The 23,242-nt window shown below is 36.9% G+C and overlaps 2 protein-coding genes, 2 non-coding genes and 2 pseudogenes across 5 annotated transcripts; 2 read left to right on the forward strand and 4 right to left on the reverse strand.

The window, feature by feature from the left end:
- Window positions 1–779: 779 nt before the first annotated feature.
- LOC147290047 (protein FAR-RED IMPAIRED RESPONSE 1 pseudogene) lies at window positions 780–4,835 on the reverse strand (annotated as a pseudogene).
- A 5,256-nt stretch (window positions 4,836–10,091) lies between these two features.
- Window positions 10,092–13,140, forward strand: LOC147290048 (receptor-like protein 4; the record flags this gene model as incomplete). The annotated part of the gene is made up of 8 exons (XM_086234956.1): window positions 10,092–11,052; window positions 11,153–11,300; window positions 11,378–11,449; window positions 11,554–11,622; window positions 11,816–11,884; window positions 12,155–12,238; window positions 12,439–12,650; window positions 12,763–13,140. Coding segments are annotated over 8 exons (1,740 nt in total), but the record flags the coding sequence as incomplete, so codon positions are not given.
- Window positions 13,141–17,744: 4,604 nt separating this feature from the next.
- Window positions 17,745–19,225, forward strand: LOC147290049 (CASP-like protein 4C1). The gene is made up of 3 exons (XM_086238299.1): window positions 17,745–18,193; window positions 18,533–18,668; window positions 18,755–19,225. The coding sequence occupies exons 1-3, from the start codon at window positions 17,934–17,936 to the stop codon at window positions 18,974–18,976; spliced, it is 618 nt and encodes a 205-aa protein (XP_086094425.1). The 5' UTR covers window positions 17,745–17,933; the 3' UTR covers window positions 18,977–19,225.
- A 414-nt stretch (window positions 19,226–19,639) lies between these two features.
- LOC147290050 (dolichyl-diphosphooligosaccharide--protein glycosyltransferase subunit 4A pseudogene) lies at window positions 19,640–21,927 on the reverse strand (annotated as a pseudogene). Its single transcript, XR_015121352.1, has 2 exons — window positions 21,738–21,927; window positions 19,640–19,920 (listed from the first exon to the last, which is right to left on the reverse strand). The product of XR_015121352.1 is annotated as a dolichyl-diphosphooligosaccharide--protein glycosyltransferase subunit 4A pseudogene (transcript).
- TRNAR-CCG (transfer RNA arginine (anticodon CCG)) lies at window positions 21,445–21,517 on the reverse strand. The gene has a single exon. It is a non-coding gene; the product is annotated as a tRNA-Arg (tRNA).
- Window positions 21,928–22,022: 95 nt separating the features above from the next.
- TRNAH-GUG (transfer RNA histidin (anticodon GUG)) lies at window positions 22,023–22,094 on the reverse strand. The gene has a single exon. It is a non-coding gene; the product is annotated as a tRNA-His (tRNA).
- Window positions 22,095–23,242: the final 1,148 nt, after the last annotated feature.

A 23,242-nucleotide genomic window follows, 5' to 3' on the forward strand; every position in this document is an offset into this window, starting at 1 on the left:
AAGTTCTTTTCATTTAACAATATTTATAACACTATCTCTTACCATATCATGTAGAGATCCTTGACTATTTTGAGAAATATCAAAAGTTTCATTTGTTGAGCTTGCATGTTCCTGTATTATAAAAAGTTCACTTTAGAGTTATTTGGAATTTGTTCAAATGTATACTAAGAAAATGATTGAGTCACTTTGGTTTTAGAAATAAAAAAATTGCGTGAAGGATAATTGGAATACCTTTCTTTTCCAAGAATTTTCCATTTGATTACTGGGCACTTCAATATTCATATCGGCCTGAAAATATACAAGCAAAGATAATTTTTAAGTAAGAAAAAAGACAATTAAAAAAATATAGAGTAACACGATTAAGGTTTTACACTAACCTTTTTTGACCTGTTGCATTTTCTCTTATTTATCTTCTCAATTCCATGCTTTATTCTTTTAGGAGCTCCCTTTGTCTTTACAACTTGTGGGTCATGCACATGTATTGCACAATTGTTATTGTGCACATTCTTGTCATCTTCATCATGAAGTCCACGGGGTTGTTCCAAGCATTTGAGAGATTGATTAGCCATTGCACATTTTTTCAAGCTTCTTTCATTGCAAGATATGCAATTTCAAAACTCTCTTGAGATATTGACCCCTCCTTACTCAACTTAGTAGCTTCTTGAAATAATTCATCAAAACGTTGCTTCTTGGATTGAACATCTTTTGGGATATGTTTTATAATATACATACTCTTCACATCTTTAGTCCATCTCTTTAATATATAAGGAAAGACTTATTCACACCATTGCTCCCTGTAAGATACACTTTTTTTCACTTTACCCCCTGAAACTTAAATTCTCTCAGTTTGCCACCTGAACTTCACAAAGTTGTTGCAAAAGACCCTATGCCGTTAACTCTGTCACTTTTTCTGTTAAAATAGCTGACATGGCACCTATATGGCATGAGTGAAACCCTTTTTTAGTTATGTAAGATCCATGTAGACAAACAAAATTATAAAAAATTGACATGGATCTTATTATTTTTTAGTTTAAAAATTATTTTTTTTGTCCACATGGATTTTACATAACTAAAAAAGGGTCTCACTCGTGCCATATAGGTGCCACGTCAGCTATTTTAACGGAAAAATTGACAGAGTTAACGGCATAGGGTATTTTGCAATAACTTTGTGAAGTTCAGGTGGCAAATTGAGAGGATTTAAGTTTCAGGGGGCAAAGTGAAAAAAAGTGTATCTTACAGGGGGCAATGGTATAAATAAGCCATAAGGAAATGGGATATGAAAAATCCCCAAAGATTGGAATACAACAATAGCATGTCTACAAAGAAGCCCGCTATATTCAAATAGTCGACAAAAACAATAAATCTCCTCCTTTCTTGCATCCCATGCTACCATGAACTCCTCATTTTTTTCAAAGTCTCTAACTTTGAAAGTTTGGGTCATATTGTCTTCCTTCTCTTTTTGAGAATAACATCCTGCAGCTCCTAAAACCTCAACTTGAAACTTTTTAAAAACTTCATGTGTGTAAACCATGGACATTTGCTTTTCAAAAGGTGATGGCGACTTCAATATAGGTTCTTTGTGCCATGTTCTAAAATTTGCTAAAGCTTCTTTTTCTTGCCTATCTTGGAGAGCCACCTTGTATTGCTCAAAAAACTCTTTCAAAGTAGTCTTTTTATTCACATATTTATCAAAAAAAGAGTTTATACTTTCAGAACGTTGAGTTGTAGACATTCCAGCAAAGAATGTGTCTCTCATGTAAGTGGGTACCCAATATGAACGATCTTCAAACAATGATGCAAGCCATTCATTTTCTTGAAGCTCAAATCTTTCAATCATGTCCCACCATTTTCTCTCAAAGTCTTCACATGACCATGAATTGTAAATGCAATTATTGAAGATCCTCATAAAATTCTCATGCTTTTTAATTACATGGCCAATCTTTTCAGGAATTTTCCTTAATATATGCCATAAACAATGTCGATGTCGTGAACTTGGAAATACCTTTGAAATGGCTGCTTTCATAGCTTTGTCTTGGTCAGTTAGTATAGAAGTTGGAGATTTTCCACCCATTGCTCTAAGCCATGTTTGCATTGTCCATTCAAATGTGGGTATATTCTCACGTGAAAGCAATGCACACCCTAGTAGTGTAGATTGAAAGTGATTGTTCACACCAATAAATGGAGCAAATGGCATATTATACTTATTTGTGAGATATGTGGTATCAAAAGAAACAACATCCCCAAAAATCTTATAGTCTTCACGACCTTTTCCATCAACCCAAAAAACATTTATCAAACGTTGATTTTCATCTAAATCCATTGCATAAAAAAAATTAGGATCTTCTTCTTGCATATGCATAAAATGCTCAAGCATAGCTTTAACATCCCCTGATGCTAGTTCCAAACGCCTCTCTTTATCAAAAAGATTTCTCATATCTTTTTCAATAAATCCAATATTTTCATATCCCTCATGTTGTTTGGCCATTGCAGCAAAAATTTTGCTTGTTTTCACACCAACTGCATGTAAATCTTCAATACTATTTTTGTCAAGAGAGGATATATTCCTATGACATGGAAAATAATGTGCATATTCAGGAAATAATTCATGATTGTGCTCTTTGATAAAATTATGAACTACCCAATTTCCATCTTTCCTTATTTTCACATGCAAAGTTGCTTTACAATCTATTTTAAGGCAAGGTCTTGGATTAGATGCATTATAATCTTGTTTCTTGCCATGCCTTGTACAAGCAAACTTCACATCTATAAATTCTCCGGATGTCTTTTGTGATCGACGACTAGCTTTAGTTGAGGCACCAAATCCTATAGATTTGGCATACTTTAAATAAAATGATTTTGCTTCTTCATGTGAAACAAACTCCATACCAATATAAGGTTCTAAAACTTTGTCCTTTTCATCACCATGTTCTTCCACATCTTTTAAATTTTCATTAACATTTACAACATCATCTTCATCACACTCTTCAAAATCTAAGTTTAAATCAATATTTAAACTCATAATAACCTATTGAAAGGTCAAAAAAAAAAAACAATTATAAAACAAAAATAGCCCAATCGATAGATATAAATACCATATAAATACAATATTTATTGAAACTATATAATAACTCAATGCTATGAACACCTAAAAAAACCATATATATAACTCAACATTAAAAACAACTAATTATTTTCAGGATGCTATATCAAAAATCATCAGAAAAACATGCATTACCTTGAAAGAGAAAGTTGAACACTGACTACTCCCCAGAAAAACACCGACTACAGTTCACTTTGTTCTGGTGTTGCAGAGTTTTTTGTTGTTTGAACGATGTTTTCTTTCCTTCCCTGTATATGGCTATTGAGGTAAACCGTGAAACAATAGAGAATAAAAGTGTGTGATAGAGAATAAAAATGTGTAATCTATTAAACTTCTGTCTTCACAAAAACAAAAAAAAACAAGGGTAGAAAATGAATGTTAGAAACTAATAAGTGGCGGAAGTATTTATTTTCAAAAAAAAACTCTGCAACATTAAATGCATCCTCTGCAATCTTTTGGATTTCCATAAAATTTAATTTAATATAATATACCACTACTCATATCAATTAACTTTCCACGTGTAGCCGAGTTTTAAAAACAGTCGAGTTTAGTCGACTGTGAGTAGCAAACCTCATGCTTAATTATCTATATTTATAATTTGTTTTATTAAAGAGAATTTGAATTAATGTATCTTTTTCAAATTTATTAGATGACTCGACAAGGTAACTTGGCATCCATTAAACTGCCCGAGGCAATGCCCAGCTTGGATACTCATTACAGTAATAATCAGTTTTGGAGGAGGCAATACAACAAGCATGGAATTTGCTCAGACAAGCATTTAAAACAGACAGACTATTTCAATCTAATCTATGATCTGTGGGCACGCTACGAGGCAAAGTATCTTTTTGATAATTCTAAAGGTCAATCGGTGGGCCTGAATCCGGGGAATTCATACGTTTATAATGACCTTCTAGCCATCATTCAGCGAGTTGTTCAAAAAATTCCCTTGATCAGATGCTTTCAAATAGTATATGATCAAACTACTATAGACGTATTATACGAGGTCATCATTTGTTTTGACGCCACGGGAAAAACACCAATCGATTGCATGCGAAAAACAAATTGCATAAACCAGAATATACTATACTACTAGTTAAGAATATTGATCAATAAAATGGAATATTGGATGATTCATCCATCGTTTAACTTCAAATTGCACCACCAATGTAGTTTCTTGTATGTACTGTTGTAGTTTCAGATGCTTTATTGGACCAAAAAAATGAAAACAATCAACTTATGTAAGATTGTGGCATGTGCTTCAGTATATGTAGTATTGTCATTGATGCTCTCATATATATATATATATATATATATATATATATATAGTGAATTTTTATTGAATTTGGATGCATGAAGACAGGAACAGCCACGGGAGCTAAAATTAGTTGGGTTTCTATAGCTAGATTAATTTGAACTGTTGAAAACGTTTTTCTTTGGACTGATAAGTCATATATATGTGGCAATATCCAGCGGGCCATTTTCATTTTCTTGCAAATGGCAAGGATTATGGAGTAGGCCACTATATAAATATAAGGGTTAATTTCAGTTCAGTATCTCAAGTTTACTTCAAATTTCAATTCAGTACCCCATGTTTAAAATTTTGCAATGTCATACCTCATCTTTCTAATTTATTGCAATGACATACCTCCGTCAGTATAGCTCTCTTAAATGCACTTATATGACACTCCCACAATGATGACTGAATGTCACGTGGTCTGATAAGAGGATACGTCATGCCACATGACATAAAAATAATTAAAAATCTAAAAACATGGCACGTAATTATTAATTTTTTTTTCTTTCAATTTTTAGATTTTAAATTATTTTTTTATGTCATGTGGCATAATGTATCATGTTGTCAGACCATGTGGTATCCAGTCAACATTGTGAAAGTGCCACGTAAGTTCTACATCAGCATTGAAGAGATTTTTTAACAGTCATACTGACGGAGGTATGATATTGCAACAAATTGGAAAGATAAGGTATGACATTGCAAGATTTTAAACATGAGGTACTAAATTGAAATTTGAAGTAAACTTTAGGTACTGAAATGAAATTAACCCTAAATATAATTAATGTTGATATTCAAGCTAATTAAGTCTTACGGCTTAGAGGTTCCTACTAATCAAGATATGGTAATCTTTCTTACGTGGACCCTGCAAAAGCCTTAAAGTACACTTGTGCAGAATCATGCCATGCTTTACCAGATGCTACCTTTAAAAATACAACTAAGCAAATTACGAGCGTTATCTGGGCGCTCAAATTTTCTCTCTTACTTTCGGAATCAAAGAGTGGGTTTGGCATTATTGTGATTATGATGCTCTCTGCACGAGTTGTGGCGCCTGCTACGCTCAGAAATTGCATCCCACATGACTTAATTAGTACTAACTTGTTAGATTGTAACTTTGTATTAGTGGTGCCAATATCCACTTGATCTAACTTCTCTGAGTATCTCAATGTTAAGGACTTTACGCCTTGAAAAAAGAAAAAAATGTTAATGCCCCACCAACTGCGGGATCTAGTTGAAGATGTAGGTGCAAGAATTTGAACATTTAATCTAAAAGTAATTGATGATGAATGTTTAATATTCTCAACATGTATATCAAGTGTTACTCTTGAACTCAACATGAATATACTACTATAATATTATATATGTACATGTTAAAATAGCCAAGCTAAAGTTAATGGACAATGAGAAGAGAAATTTAGGACTAAAATCGTTTTTTCCCTTTAAATAAATTTTGGTTATACCACATCAAGTAATGATGTAACTGTTTTTTTTTTTTTTTTTTTTTGTCAAGTGGTTTAAAATATATTGATATATATATATATATAAACCCAATTCAATTTGGTACAACTCAAAAATTTAGGAAAAAAATACTTGATAACTAATTAACTATAACAATGTATGTGGGTAAGTAAAAAACGCACCGCAAAGCGTCAAAAGACTCGAAACATTGAAGATGGAGACGGCTGCAACTCCTATAGTCCTATGTTACGGAGGAGCCTATAAATTTTATAAGAGCAGTGCTTGGGTACTCAGAAATGAGTACAAGTTTGTCCTCACAACCAATTACATGAGCCTATAATAGAGTCCACCATGAGAGAGAAGGTAGTGAACCCCATTATGGACTCATGTGATTTGTTGTAAGGACAAACTTGATACTACCCAAGTATTTTCCATTCTATAATATCTAAAAGAATGAGTTTTAGGATACACGACGTCGTACTGACTCTTCTGCCCACATCGTGCTGAGTAATATCAATTGGACTGAAAGGACAATGGTTTTAATCCATATAGCCCATCCAAATTATTTGGATGGGTTTAGTTAAGTATTGGGTGGGTTGGGTGACCAACACGAGCTTAACCCGATATACATAGTTTGGGTTCTCATCGTGTTCAAATAAACTTAATTAAGGTCCAATTCGTAAAGCTTTTTATAAATTCAGGTTGTGCTCAAGATGTGTAAATGATCAAATTAGGTTCAAATACCAAGGGTTAATCCCATCGAGAGCAAATTTGCTCACCACCATCACCACTACTTTATATGTGTGACCTCTATCAGATATAGTAATAATAGTTAATTATGATTAACTTTTTAGAATTAATATATTAAAATAATATTATTATGAGAGAGAAATTAGAGAATAGATTTAAGAATAAAAAAAAGGCTTAATTGTGTTTTTACCACCCAAAATTTACATTGATTCCCACTTTACCACCCAGAACTTTATTTGTCCCACTTTACCACCCAAAGTTTACATTGATTCTCACTTTACCATCTAGAAATTTATTTGTCCCACTTTACCACCCAAAGTTTACATTGATTCCCACTTTACCACCCAAAACTATTTTTCGTGTCCCAGTTAACCTTTTTCCGTCTATTCTGTCACTCTAGATTCAGGGGGTAAAATAGGAATCAATGTAAATTTTGGGTGGTAAAGTGAGAATCAATGTAAACTTTGGGTGGTAAAGTGGGACAGATAAAGTTCTAGATGGTAAAGTGAGAATCAATGTAAACTTTGGGTGGTAAAGTGGGACAAATAAAGTTTTGGGTGGTAAAGTGGGAATCACCCCAAACTTTAGGTGGTAAAAACACAATTAAGCCTAAAAAAAATAGGAAACCCGTCAACTCCAACATCTACAGAACCCCTCGCCCTGGCCATCTTTCCAACGTCCCTCCAATTAATGCCAGCGACACGTCTTCCATTTCCGACGGAGATGGAAACGGTGTCGCTGGCATTAATTGGAGAGACGTTGGAAAAATGGTCGGGCAGCCGGGTGAGGGGTTCTGTAGATGTTGGAGTTGATGGGTTTCCTATTTTTTTATTCTTAAATCTATTCTCTCACATAATAATATTATTTTAATATATTAATTCTAAAAACTTAAACATAGTTAACTATCTGACAGATGTCCTAGATTACCACCTGTAATTTATATTTGTATCTCATTTTACCTTGTTCCGTCAACAACTCTGTTAAAAATGCTGACTTGGTCGTTAATGCTAACGTGGCGAGCTGGATGTGTGCCAAGTGTCACATCTTTTCTTGTATTTTCTGATTTTTTTATTTTCCTATTTTTATAAATTATGAAAATTAATTAGAAATAGCTTCGAACTTAGAAACATACACGAAAAATCCCTACGAACTCGTCTTGACTAGTACTAATTTACTATGGGGTCAAAATACTAATTTTTCCTCTAAAAATTTTCAGAAAATTTGGGAAGTCCAAAGTTTTTTTTAGAAAATTAAAATACTCTAGACTATTTGGAAATTTATAGGATAATCTCCCGAACTCCAAAAAATACGAGGTCTACACCGTTAGTCTTCTAAAAACTAACAGTACATTTGTCGTGAACACTTGCTACCCAAAAGACCTCTCAGTTTTCGAGGGAAATAAATTTTCCTGTATAAAATAAACTTTAGAAAAATTATAGAATTTCTGTAAAGTCTCGAAATAATTCTCTAAAACAGAATTTTGGTTAATAGAGGGAAATTTATTTTAATTTTTTAGAAGTAAATTTGGCCTTTCCAATTTTTTTGGAAATTTTTAGAGGGCAAATTGGTAATTTAATCCTATAGTAAATTAATGCTATCTAAGACGAGTCTGTAGGAATTTTCGTGTATTTTTTTGAGTTCAGAGCTATTTTTAATTAATTTTCAAAGTTTATAGAAATAGGAAAAATTCAAAAATTCAAAAATAAAAGCAAAGATGTGACACGTGGCGCACATTCAGCGTGTCACGTTAGCATTAACGGCCATGTCAGCATTTTTAACGGATTTGTTCATGCAACAAGGTAAAATGGGACACAGATGTAAGTTACAAGTAGTAATCTGAGACAACAAAATTTTCAGGTGACAATGTGAGAATGAGTTACAGTTTTGAATGATAAATCGATAATTAAGCCCTAACTAAATGAATTATGGAATAATGCTCAGATGATGAGGTAGAATAGTGCTTACACAATTTTTGGTGCGATATTATTATGTTAGAATGTACCCAACTAAAACCTTGACTTTGTACCCTAAATATCCAATACCCAAATCAATTTTGGGTATCAAAAAGTGTAAAAATATAGATTTTGAGGATCACCAACACAATGGTGTTGAGCCCAAATATGAGAATATTAATATTTAACTCATTTATTTATTGGTGGGCCAGCCATTTAATTTGGTGATGGGCCAACCATTTAATAGCTTTTATTTGTTGGTGGGTCAACTATTTAATTTGGTTTTGGGTATAATCTATACCCAAAATTGGGGATAGTTTTTAGATCTCAAAAAATTATGGAGATCACATTCAGGCCCATTAGAACTAAACTAAACCTATTTTATACCTAAAAAATGAATTTGGGAATCAAATTCAGGCTAGATTGTGGAAGACCTTAGTGCAATAAGTAATCTTATTAATCAGCAACCATTTTGCTACTTTTGATGCCATGCAGAAATTGGGTTATTGCTTTTTCAAGGAATAGTTTTCCAATTCACTGCATGAAAGAGTACTTGAATTTGAAGGAAATTTTGTTTACAAGGCATGAGAAAACAAAGGGACTTGGGCTATGTATATAAAATCAAGTTTATGCTCTACATCTTATACTCTCATAAGCTTTTCAATTTTTTCGTGGTTGAGACTTTGAGACTTGAGAGGGAAAACCAACATGTTTGGTATCTTATTCAAAATTTTTTTTTGAAATTTTCAAATTTTAAACCAAACAAAATTTGGGTGGAATACCAAACAGCACTCTTTGTCTTTGTGATTGTACGATTTACCAATGCACGTGAGGAAGACGTAAAGGAATTTACGATTTACAATGCACGAGGCCGTTAAGGCGTTAACCACCATTTGTTCATTTAATTCTGAGATCATCTTCCCGCTAATCTCACTCTCACTAGTCACTCCCACTCTGCGCCTTTACTCTTTCTTTACTTTGTTTCTTCTCCCTCCGAGTCACAGCAAATAGCAATGGCGGCAATGTTGTTCCTCCTTACTATATCTCTCTTCTTCTCCTCCTCCTTTTCCTCTCCTCCTCGCTATGGTACTCTCTCCAAATTACTCAATTACTGTAACTCTACCTTTCACTGCACTAATTAACACTTATCTCTCTCGCAGCACTCTCGTACAACCTAGACTGCGGTGGCTCCACCGACTACACCGACGCAACCAAAACAAAGTGGATCTCCGACAGTGCTGCGAGAGAGATAAGTGTTAATTAGTGCAGTGAAAGGTAGAGTTACAGTAATTGAGTAATTTGGAGAGAGTACCATAGCGAGGAGGAGAGGAAAAGGAGGAGGAGAAGAAGAGAGATATAGTAAGGAGGAACAACATTGCCGCCATTGCTATTTGCTGTGACTCGGAGGGAGAAGAAACAAAGTAAAGAAAGAGTAAAGGCGCAGAGTGGGAGTGACTAGTGAGAGTGAGATTAGCGGGAAGATGATCTCAGAATTAAATGAACAAATGGTGGTTAACGCCTTAACGGCCTCGTGCATTTCGGCGCCACCTCCATCGTCTCCGATCCCATACTCTTCCTCTTCCGTCATGAGAGGACCCTCCGCTACTTCCCACTCTCATACGGCAAAGAGAACTGCTACGGAATCCCGGTGCCGTCGGGCCGCTTTCTCCTTCGCACATTCACTGTCTACGCCAACTATGATGGCAAGTCCCACCCCCCCTCCTTCGACGCCTCCGTCGAGGGCACAGTGGTCATCCAATGGCGTTCCCCTTGGCCCGATGACTTTGCCCGAACCGGCGCCTACAACGACATCTTCGTCTTTATATCCGACGGGCAAGCCGATGTCTGCCTCCACAGCGTGACCACCGACCCCCCCGTCATCGGGTCGCTCCAGCTATTTCAGGTCGATCCGGCGTCGTACGGGGCGGTATCGATCGGCCGGAAATTCATCCTCGTCAATTTTGCCCGATTAACCTGCGGCTCTCATCCGTTGGGCCCCGGGTTCAGCAACGAGACCGATCTATTCGGCCGGTACTGGCAATCCGACTCAGATTTCAGAGTCTTTGACAACGATACCCCAGTCGAAGCCATATCCACAGAAAACCCAATTACCAACGCGGTCCAAGCCCCCAATTTTTTTCCGATGATACTGTATCAATCCGTGACGAAGGCTGTAGGCGGCGGAGAATTGGAGTATGGATTTACAGTGGACGAGAAGTATAAATACTTGCTTTGGTTCCACTTCGCAGAGATCGATTCGAACGTGACCAAGCCGGGGCAACGGGTCTTCAACATTTTTATTAATAACATTTATGTCAAATCCGTTGACATATACTCCGAGGTCGGGAGCTTCACCGCATATGACTGGCATTATATTGTCAAAGGCTTGGACGATAGCGATTTGAGCGTGAGGCTTGTCTCGGTGGTAGGTTCAGTGGTGATCAGTGGGCTCGAGAACTACGCCCTGGTCCCAGCTGACGTGACAACGGTTCCCGAACAAGGTATTAATTGAGTTAATTGTTGTGAATCGTTTGATTTACATGAAATGAAATGTAGTGGATGTGCATGAATTGTGAAGCATGTTGTTTATTTATTTTGCAGTGAATGCCATGCAAGCTCTGAAGAAATCCCTTGGTGTTCCTGATCGAATGGGATGGAATGGCGATCCCTGTGCTCCTAAGTCGAATGTTTGGGTGGGGGTTACTTGCCTGCTCAATGAGAATGAAAGTGCCCTTGTCATCTCTGAAATGTAAGTTGTCTGCTATTTGATACCTTTAGGTTTAGACCATATGCATTACCTGTTTGATAATTATATCATTGTTTCAGTGATCTTGGAAGTCAAGGCTTGAAGGGATACATCAGTGTCCAGATCAGTCAATTGCCAAACTTGGTAACCCTGTAAGTATCAGCTGCAAAACTAACATTTACTGGATATCATCCATAGTTAATTTCAACATATTTTGGATAAAATTTCATATTGTTTCTTTTAAATAAAATTACAGGAACTTAAGTTCTAATTCTTTGGAGGGCACATTACCATCTGGGTTAGGCCAAATATCTCTCATAAGGCTGTAAGTCTTGCTACTTTTCCTTCCATGCCAATGTTAATGCTATTTTATCTTAATATGTTGTGTAAGGTATGTTCTGTTTAATTTCCCTTGTTGTGTAAGGTAGTTTCAGGAACCCTCCTAAGTCCTAACTTGTTCTCTCATCGGTTGCATGATTCAGTGTCATTATTTATTGTTTGTTCATTGCTCTACGTAGGGACTTGTCAAACAATCGATTTACTGGGCCTATACCTGAGAGTTTGGCCACGTCAAACCTCCACCTTCTGTAAGTGATCTGCTTGTATTGGCACTGTAATACATGTTATGTTTTTGTTACTAGTCTTGTCAAAATGCAAATATTTTACATATTTGATATTTCTACTTTTTAAGCTAATATTTGATATAAAGTAGGGTCACTCCCTTTAACTAGCCTCTTCCCCCTCCCCCTCCTCTGCACAGAGACAAAGAACAGTGTAAAAGAAACATTATGTGCTTTGTTCTTATGCTATTCATGTGTTTATTGCTTTATTGTTAATACAGCGTTCTCTGTTATCAGACTATTAAACAACAACTCTCTGGAAGGTCGAGTACCAGAGGACCTATATTCCATTGTTGTTCATGGTGGAAGTGGAACCATCAAGTATGTCATAATTTAATTTGATATGCTTAATTACTCCTTTTGATATGTTATTTCAAATTGTGATGAAGTGTGAGTTCTCAATATATGCTTGTATTCCTCCATTTTAATTTATGCTCTTAACACTGAATTGGTTAAGATAAATCTTGAATGTAGCCTTTTGTTGTATATTTAACCATTGAGCTACTATTTTTCTTTGACAGTCTCTATGGTAACAGAGGGTTGTGTGGTGCTCCCATGTTGGCTGATTGTCAAGTGGTTTGGAAGAAGGGTGGCTTACCTACAAGAGGTATAATTGCAATAGGCATATCTTGTGCCTTTATTTTCTTCCTGGGGCTGTTTTTTTCATGCAGAGTCCTCCTCATGCAAAGGCTTAGGAATTTTTACAACCACAGCCGACCTCATGATTTAATGTGTAAGTATAGATTTGTCAAATTGTCTTTCTTATATTTTTTTTATTGATTAATATGGACTCTGGTTATTGGCCAAAAAAAATATGGTTTCTGGTTCTTTCTTTTGGTTTTCAGCACTCGCTAATACTTGGATGTGTGTTGAGCTGGAGAGCCAGGATGCCAACCCGACTCTAGTGGAGGACGATCACAACTATAGGAACCCCCTTATGTTGGAGGAAAGCAGGGAAGTGATTAAGTGAACCCAGTACTCGCCCAGAATTCATAGTTTTAGCTTGAAGGTTGTGTATACACCAGAAAATGGGCAATGCTCACTAAAAGTTTTTGTTAGGTATTAAGCCTCCAGCCACTACTATAAATTCTTTAATAGTAGGCTAACCAAATTGCCACCCCTCTGCCACATTTAAGCTGGTAGTTGCGAGGGTTGGGTGGCAAAGTGACAGGTTTTGAAGTTCTACTATTTTTTCAAAATTTAAATATAATTGTAAATTGGAAATTTGGAACTAAACTGTAAATGGGCTGCTATTCTTAAAGAATTTCCACAAATGAATAACTACACTTAAAGCTTCCCACTATTGCAAATTTGATTGAAATTGGGGTGGGAAAGTTGCACATATGACAACTTTATCTTTGCCACCAATTAACCACCCTTTCTATTTTGGTTACACTATGTAACTAAAGCCCTTCTTTGTTGCTTTATACACTAAACCACACTTAAGGCAATCCCAAATAATATTAGTGGCTCTTAAACCACTTATTTGGTGTGGCATAACATAGTCAACAATAAATATGTGAGTTTTGACAATCCAAGTAGACAATAGAAACTTAAGGGAATCTAGTTGCAAAGGAGGGTGGCATTTGCCCACACATTTCTTGTAGTGGAGGCCAAACCGTAGATCAAACCACTGCCTTTGGGTTGGTGATTTTTCAAACCAAATCAACCTAATAAAAGTGTGAACCAAACCAAACCAATTAAAGTCGAGTTGGGTTGGTCGGTTTGATCAGTTTGGGCTTGGCCCAAAATACAATTAAAATTTAGGCCCAAATAAAAAATGAATGAAACTCGATCTCTTTAAGTTATAAAATTAATATGTCTCTGTTTTCTACACATGAACTCAATTCAGTGCATGCCTGCTTTTACAGTGGAACATTTATAATCACAAGTAAAACAAGAAAACCAGATATGTGAAACATTAATATTAATATATATTAAAGAACAAAGCCATGTGAAAGATTAATATTAAATTATTATGATATTAAATAACGTAGGCCATGAAACTAGGGAAGGTGAGATAAGTTCCCATTGCTTTGAGCCTTTAACCATTCTAAACAAGGCGAGATGAGAAACTAGACATATGAATATTTAATTGAATTTATTTATTTATAGGTCGAGTTGGGTCGAGTTTGATCGGTTATTTGGAACCTCAATCCGCTAACCAACCCATTTGAGGTCAAGTTGGTTGGGTTATGAATTGACCTCTCTAAATTGGGTGTTAGAAACCAGACCAACCCAACCCATTTGAGGTTGGGTTGGTCGGGTTGGTCAGGTTGCATCGAGTTATGTCCATCCCTAATTGAAAGTAATGATCTTTCCCTTCCAAGCCTTTTCGCTCAGTTCAGACACCAACAGTCCCAAAAATATTTCTTCTCACCAAACCCACCCACAAAATAAAGAAAACTTTTAGCAAAGTTTGACCATTCAAGAGAGATTGAAGAACAAATTTACAAGCCCTTCTCGCCAAAATTAATTTTGAAAATCATAATTAGATTAATGCACCATCACCGCCTACCCAAAACGCAGCATATTTCTCAAGCCTACCCACCATAGTCCTCAAATCTACCACAAATCTCACCTATGCATTCCAACCATCAAGCGCACCAGAGAATCATGAAGAAGAAAAGAGAGGGGACGACGTTTGTTTTTTACTTTGTGTTTTGTCTAAAAGCAAAGTACCTTTTAATGATGTGGCATGATGTAACCGTTGAATATTTTTGAACCGCTAGAATTTAAAGTCTGGTATGAGTCTGGTAGAAAGTGTTGAGAGAAATCTCACATTGAAGATGTAAGGGCCTTACTAATGGCTTATAAGGATTTGGGCTACTCCTCTCATTGGCAATTGGTTTTGAGATGGATGCCTAGATTTCTTCATGGTATCAGAGCATGTTATCCACGTGATGCGCCTAACGGCCACACGTGCTCACACGTCACTCAATATAAATTGTCTACGTGTTAGGCTTAAATGACGCCACATGTGCGGGAGCGTGTTGAGAGAAATCTCACATTGAAGATGTGAGGGCCTTGCTAGTGGCTTATAAGAATTTGGGCTACTCCTCTCATTGCCAATTGATTTTGAGATGAATGCCTAGATTTCTTCAGAAAGAAGCCTAATAGAGGATCCAGGTCCCAATAAAAAATACGTAGTTGAGGTGCTGAAAATTTTTGTGACAACAGAGTCTGATCAAACACTGGTTGAAATGAAATTGAACAAAATTTGGCATGTGAACATGTACAATTGGTAAAGATTTTCTATAGGCCAATATCACCGACCCATCTAAAAAAAGAATCTTATACTCATTCTCAAATGCTTAAACTGCGAAACAAACACTATCTAATATCCCCTTTGTAGTTTGCAGCTGTTGTTTATGTGCATAGTATTGTTTCAATCTTGGGTGGCAACAAGGCAACAAGCTTGAGAGAGGAGATAGACAATTCTAGCAATATATAGTGCTTATTGTGTTTTCAATCAAAAAATTTGATGCAACATTCTAGTCAATTTGATGTAAAATTTGATGTAATATATGTCTCTCGTCCATTGTTGGACCTAAACTAAAGTAATTCCAATGTTTTTTTTTTTTTTTTGGTTTACTAGGTTATAACTAACTAGTTGGTATGATCTCTAGTTTAATACATTCTTTCTTGTGTTGAAATGATTATAAGTTTGACATATGCTTCAAGCATAGCTTAGTTTCTATACATACAAACATGCACATCAAGGATTTCAATTGAACTGGACAAACGGGTATAAGGAAGAAACAAAGATGGTTATTACCCAGAAGCCGTTAATGTACAAAATCCTTTGATTTGGAAGTCGGTGCTTGGTTGATGATATATCTTGTGGGGGTCTTCAATAGTTCTTACAATTAACGGCTTCTGGGTAAGAGATTTGAGTGATCATATATATGCCAATGTTTGCGTTGGTACTGCCCTTCTTAGTCCACTCTCTTCTTTCTTGAAAAATAATGTTTTAGGCTTTAAAATTGCTCGCAATTTTCTCATTTTGCAGAACACTTTGTACAGAAACATAGCTTGAACTTTAAACAGCTTTGCTGTACTTCATAATAAAGGACATACGAACATGCCATTCAGGCTTGGATGTGGTTATTAAACCGTTGATTTACTGGTGATGCACATATATAGCTTATCTTATTAGCTTATATTTTATATATTAGGTTGTTCATTTGCTGACATATTTTTTAATTTTGTTGATTGTGTGTTGTAGAAAGAATGGAGAGAAAGTAGGGACGAGTTCAGGAAGAAAGTTGGTCGTTGTGTTAGAAAGTCACGAGAAATGTTATAGCTCATTACATCACTATATATCATGCGGCCAGAAATACTTTTGTTTTTAACTAGACCCTTCTTCCATTCAATGAAACAGCTGTTGATGCACCATTTCAGTCATGAGAATTTGGATTTTTATACAAGGCATATATTTTGTTTTTGTTGTATTTGTGCAGATATTGTTGTTTTTTTTTTTTGCTCTGTGGTTTTTTCAGTTTCTTGACGTTCTTCTATGGCTTCGTAATACAAAGGTTACTGGGCAACTGGGCCTGGTTTTGTGTTCGGTTTGGAATATTATCTCCTACTCTTTTTGCTTCCTTTTTCATATTTCTAGAAGCCCTCTAGTTTGAAAAGTCAATATGGAATTATGATTGACCTAGTAATTAAACTGCATTTTCATTGTTCATTTTGGAACCCCACCATCATTGATTCAAAGGGATTGGACCCCAGTTCATTACAGGTTTGAAATATTTGCTTGAAGGTTGTGTACTGAACTGATGAGTTGAGCATTGTCAAATATTTGGGTTGTTGACGAACAAACATAGGCTGCTTTAATCTTTATGGACTCATCTTCGCTCATTCGGGACACCGGACACTCAATGGGCCCAACTTCCGTTTTGATTATGGGCAACTGTTTTTGGATATTGATCTTGGAGTAGTCTTAAAAACAAAAGCAGTTGTTGGTGTTGATCCACAACATAAATAAAAAATATGTAGTTGAGGTACCCCTGAAATTTTTTGTGACAATAGACTCAGATCAAACACTGCTTGAAACGAAATTGAACAAAATTTGGTATGTGAACATGTACAATTGGTAAAGGTTTTCCATAGGCCAATATCACCGACCCATCTAAAAAAAGAATCTTATACTCATTCTCAAATGCTTAAACTTGGAAACAAACACTATCTAACATCCCCTTTGTAGATTGTTGGGACTAGGGAGATATGGGGATCATAGATTTGTTGACAAGAGAAGAATGTGAAAGGATAGAGTTGGTGGCATATGATATGATATGGATTGATCAGCAGATTTCATGGAAATGGTCTCTACAGATTAAAAGATGTTGTCACGGGATTTTCATTGAAGTCAACCCCCTTAAGGCTTAAACACGATAAGCATGAAAATTATTAAAAGCATTTTAATTCAGTAATGTATACTGTATAGTACAATAATTCAAACAGGTTTTACATTGATTGCTTTTGCATGGTACAGCCTACAGGTTTTGATTTAAAGGCCTTTCTTTGTTCATGGCCTCATTGGCCAGATAAGGATTGGGGATTGGATGTGAAAAGAGGTGTTGCAGGCAGGCAAGATTCTCTTATGGCATGTATGGGGCCTTAAGCTTTAACCCATAAGATTATCTAAGTTTGAAACCAAAAAGATGTTCTGAGAAACCAAAACAAAAAAACAAAAAAAGCAAAAAGAAAAGAAAAGGAAAGAGAAAAACAGACCCCACAGGCTTCCTGCTGCTGTCTGGCTTTCTAAAACACACCCTTTTTAGCTTTTCTTTATCTCTCTTTTTACACACACACACACACACTTTCCCTCTCATTTTCTTTCCTTTCACTGAGACTGAGAGAGTGAGAGAGGCCTTATCTCAATTCCCATGGAAGTCTCGCCTTCTCTCCCGTGACTCCTCCACCCACACTCTCCCTCTCCCTCTCCCTCATGATTATTTCTTGGCACTCTCAACGTCTCCACCGCCAACAAGGCAGCACTAATTAAACCATGCGCTCCCCTCAGCCTCACATGGCTGCTTCTGCTACCCGTAACGGCGAGGCGGCGGCGGCGCCGTACACGATCCCAACCCATCATCATCATCCTTTCCACTCCACCGTCGCCCTACAGAAGCTCAGGCGCTTCAACTACCTCATCCTCGTCTTTCGCCTCGCCTCCTTCTGCTTCTCTCTCGCCTCCTTCATCTTCATGCTCACCACCTCTCGCAGCGGCCCCAACTCCCCTCGCTGGTACCATTTCGACGCCTTCAGGTAACTAATGTTTATTCATATTTCCAAATTCCTCAACATTTTTCTTATTTCACCCCGTTTGGTTGCCCAGAAAAGTAGTGGAATTCAAATTTGTTCCTTTCTTTCTTAATTTAATGGCGCTGTTTTGCTCAATTTTTCAAATTTTTCTTTAAATTCAAGTGAATTCTTCTTCGAAAACAAAACAAAAATAGACCAGACTTTTTCGAAATTCTGTGAAACTCTGTTTCCACAACAAGAAATTAAAGAATAGGAATTTGTTTTTGTGCGATTTTGCTGCATTTTCTGAGTAACCAAACAGTACTCCATATTTACCTCAAGTGATTCGAAAAACATGGACAGATTGGTGGTCGGAGCAAATGCAATAGTGGCTCTCTACTCCCTCTTCGAAATGGTAGCTTCGGTTTGGGAAATTTCCAGAGGAGCCACTCTCTTCAGCGAGGTCTTACAGGTCTGGTTCGACTTCGGCCACGACCAGGTTCAACACAGTCTCTCAGTCTCAGTTTTGGTTTTTAATTTTTTAAATTTTAAAACGAGACTCATTCGAGAGCGATGATCCTGTAGGTGTTCGCCTACCTGTTACTGTCTGCGGACTCGGCGGGAACGGCGTTGGCCAGAGTTTTAAAACGGATGGACACGTGTACGACGTGGAACACGTTCTGTATACAGGCGGACATCGCGATCGCATTGGGATTTGCCGGGTTTCTGTTCCTGGGCATTTCGTCTCTGCTCTCGGGTTTTCGGGTCGCCTGTTTCATAATCAAGGGCTCTCGTTTTCATCTTTAGAGAGAGAGAGAGAGGGAATGAAGTAGAATAGGGAGGGAGAATAATTGGGTGCGTCAGGGTGTTGAATTTTTACTGTGTGCCGTACTCTGATTTATTTTGGACGGATTTGGTTGATGGGGTGTGGGGTCAGTGGGTGTTGTAGACTAGCTATTTTTCCGTTGTGTATTCGTGTGTGTGCGTGACCACGCTAATGGGCTGTGTGTATAGTAGAGTCTTGTATTCTTTATGCATAGCTAACTACTACTACTACTACTAATTTGATGGGCTTCACTTGCTTTGCATGGTTTAGTTATACTTATGGCCGCACATTGGAGAACTTCTCACAACATAAAAAATAACACTAAGACAACCTAAGACCGTTCTTCATGTAGAAAACTGATTTCATTGGGTACCAACTATGTTGAAGACTGAGTGATGTTAGTTAAAGAGTCTTTTTCAGTTCATGACAATAGAGGACCTTGTGTAGTGGACTAATAAGCTACATCTTACATCAATAAACATATAATGAGCTTTGCTTAGGACAGTGACCATTCCCCGACGACGACTTTCAATCGTAGATGCGTGTAGATTCTACAATGAGGCTCACATGCATCAGTGTCAGTATCAGTATCATTATGATTAGGTATCAATCAAAGACAAGTGCATATGGTATCAGTAATGAGATTGGACATAATAGGAAGATGATCATTAGAAAGAGTATTAGCAAAAGTTTTGGTTCGACCAAACTTCTAGTTTAGGTAATGCTAACAAAATTGAAATGATACATGTATCATCTATGTTCTTTTGGGAGTACATAGGGTCTCTCCATTAACAAATACAATACCAGATTTTCAGTTTCCTTCATACTTTGGGTCTGCCGTCACGTAATGATAAGCAATCACCAGAAGAAATATAAACATGCCAAGAAAGTTGGCAACAATCCCCAGGTCTTGATCATCAAACATCTGTGGGAAAACAAACACAATCCAATGAATTAGTATTACAGTACGAAATACCACATTTGTATCGACAATGCACATTTTCAGGCTTGCAGCACAATCTATTACAGTCAAATATATTCCAGAGTCAAATAATCTAAAGATATTTCATGTTAAACTGCAGCACAATCTATTATAGTCAAATATAAGTTATACTGGCTTCCATAACAAAACCTCACCGCTGTTAGAAGGTATACACTCAAATCTATGCATAGCAGTCAAGTTTCTTCTAGATTAGAAGACAAGAAAGAAAAATATAGAACTACAAAGGGGGGAAAGAGAGAAAAAAAAAAACTTTATCATGGTGATCAACCTTGGTGCGTCAATTACATGCACACCACCAAAAATACATATAGAAGGGTCAGGTCTATATATCTTCTAACGCCCATTTACACGGTGAAAAACAAAGCAAATGAGGTCTGAGAAGAAATGGTCAGATATCAATTTTCTATTAAATATTCTCCAAAACAATTTACCCAAATTCTAAACTAATCACATATCTACATAAATCTTGATAAGGTGCAAAGGCACTTTGCTTCATAGCAAACATCAAACCATGAGCAGAGGCATCTGCAGTCACTGTGAATATATTCCTCTATTAGCCCTCTTTTGGGTGAATATATTCAATCATATCATTTCCTATTTTCTGCTTCTAATTGTTGAGAAACATGTTAAATTGTATTTAGAGTGGATTCTCTACTCTGATTCTCCGAATCTGAACCGTCTCCAACCATAAAAACCCTCCATTTTCAGTGTAGAATGGCAAACTAAAAGCTGCTTTCAGTATTCCATGTTGTCTCATTTACTAATCAAGATATTTTAAGATAATACTCTCACCAATTACAGGGCACTTAGTGCAAGCAAGCGCTGCAGTAAACAAGAAGGCAGAGCAAGCACGCAATGCTCGTTGACATGCTACATCATACCTAACATTATTTGACTACTAATGGCCCATTGCTTGTTAATAAAAATTCACCAATCACCAATGAAAATAGGCATCTTCCATCTCTTAGTGTGAACATATCTTGATTGTACCAAAAAAGAGACTTTCTAATCTCATCTCAAGTGAATATTCCCACTCTTTTTCTATACCTAGCATCAACAAAAACAGTATCACTTTCCCTGGATACCTTAATGTTGTGATACATCTATGTCCAGAATAACTTGATAAATGGTAACCATCACCTTTTGAATCATATTTATCTTCCACTTCCTTAAAAGAATGAAAGCTCTAGCTTTCTGTTGAAGTTAAAGCTACCAAATTCTCCAACAGTCCAACCCATTAAAATATATCAGCCACAAAGAGTTCTTGTCAAATGTACAATAGCAACAAAAACCCAACAAGCAACTTGAACCAAGAAATGTATATAGATTTTTTCTACCCCAAATAAAACAAAACTCTAAATTGTCTTCCAGTGACGAACTTAACTCTAACTTATCCAAACTTTCAGACCCAAAAAAAAACAATGGAAATATGTAAAAAGGGCAACACGATCGCAGTGGGATTCGAACCCACGACCTTTAGATCCGGAGTCTAATGCGATATCCACTCCGCTATGCGATCGTCATGTATTGTTTGCTCAAGTTTTAAACAATTTATGAATCTCGGTTCCATGCGCATCAGACAAAAATGAAAAACGTACCAAAGTGCTAGGGTTTTACACAGACAGCAACAGAGAAATGAAGAAAAAAACGTAATTCCAAATACATGCTCTAAGATCATAAGCGATAAGAAAGTGAGTGTTCATCAGAATACTAGACATACGAAAGTGGAGTGGGCGTACCTTTCTGAAGATTCAGACGGGAAAACGCCAAAAGCCGCGAGCAGATCTTCAGTGCCAAAACCGCAGATCTTCAGTGCCAAAACCGAACTTCGAATAGTAGTAGAGACGCAGAGTAAAGAGACGACGAAGAACCGCTTTTTTATTCAACCTTCTCGCTCCGGCCCAATTAGGCAAAAGACAAGTTCTGACCCCGGATTTGGTCCATGAAATATAAAGATATGGGCCGTCCATAGCGGTCATTTGGAATGTGATTAAAAAACAAATTACAAAATTAAGAAAAAAAAATGTGGCTGCTGGGATTCGAGCCCAGGTCTCCACGGCCACAACGTGGAATTCTTACCACTAAACTACAGCCACAAGGTTGTTCATTCTTTGACAATAAAAGGTATTTATTCAAACTTCTTCAGTACAATTCTATGCCGAACAACATTGCTTGCCAGTTTGGTCATTAAGATGATGAAGTCAAACGCGATGCGTTGGATCTGACGCTGCGGATAACTCTTCTGCGTGGACGTTCACAGACTTTCCATGTACGTCCGCTTGACCCTAATTACTACTTTATCCCTATCTGACGTGGCAATTTCTTCTGTCAATCTACTAACTTTACTAGCTGCCTAATTTCAGTAAAGCAGTAATTATCCCATGCTTCACATTAGGGGTGGGCACGGGATGGAGGGGGATGGGACTTACCTCATCCCGTTCCCATCTCATGATTTGAGTTCAGGATCGGTACAGGATGGGATGGAGGTTTGGGATTATGGTACCATCTCGTCCCGTACCAAAGTGATTCGGTACGGGTTCGGTACCATCCCGATCCCAAACAAAAAAATAATAAAAAATTAATTATTCAATTTTTATTCAAAATTCATCTTCAAATAATAACCTGTAAACAATAAACATAACCTATTTTTATTCAACTATACAAATAAAACAAGAATTCAAGTAATAAACTGTTTTTATTCAAAATTGAAAATTCATCTTCAAGACTTCAACAATTCAACCAATTATTCAACAATTCAAAAAAACAACAATACAACATAAACTTCAACAATTCAAATATTCAAAGTTTCAAAGTTCAAACATAAACTCATAAATCAGTAAATCACAATTAAGCCTCATGGCTTATTTACCAAATCCAAACTAAAAAACATAATTAAGTCTTATGACTTATTACATCCCAAACTAAAAAAAAAAAAACTGAATTGGTGCGACGGCGACAGAAGCTGGTGCCTGGTGCGATGGCCAGAGGCTATGGCGACGGCGAGGGGAGAGAGGCTGCCAGTGGTGCGACGCGCAGTGGTGCGATGCGACTTGATGACCAGAGGCTGTGGCGACGGCGAGGGGAGAGAGGCTGTGTCGACGGCAACGACGAGAGACGGCGACGATGAGAGACGGCGACGGCTTCGAGGGTTGGGATGCGAGAGACACTTCGTCGAGAGGCACTTCGTCTGAATCTGAAGTGGGATGCGAGGGACTGAGGGAGAGTGGCTGCTGGGAGAGGGTCG

This window comes from Dryas octopetala, chromosome 3 (assembly GCF_963921425.1).
Source record: "Dryas octopetala chromosome 3, drDryOcto1.1, whole genome shotgun sequence".
Lineage (NCBI taxonomy): Eukaryota > Viridiplantae > Streptophyta > Magnoliopsida > Rosales > Rosaceae > Dryas > Dryas octopetala.

What these genes read in the sequence shown, in the direction of transcription:
- LOC147290049 (XM_086238299.1), top strand. Translation starts at nt 17,934, where the DNA reads ATGCGCTCCCCTCAGCCTCACATGGCTGCTTCTGCTACCCGTAACGGC. An exon ending in TACCATTTCGACGCCTTCAG is followed by an intron (nt 18,194 to 18,532) that starts GTAACTAATGTT and finishes AAACATGGACAG; the next exon opens with ATTGGTGGTCGGAGCAAATG. An exon ending in TCGACTTCGGCCACGACCAG is followed by an intron (nt 18,669 to 18,754) that starts GTTCAACACAGT and finishes ATGATCCTGTAG; the next exon opens with GTGTTCGCCTACCTGTTACT.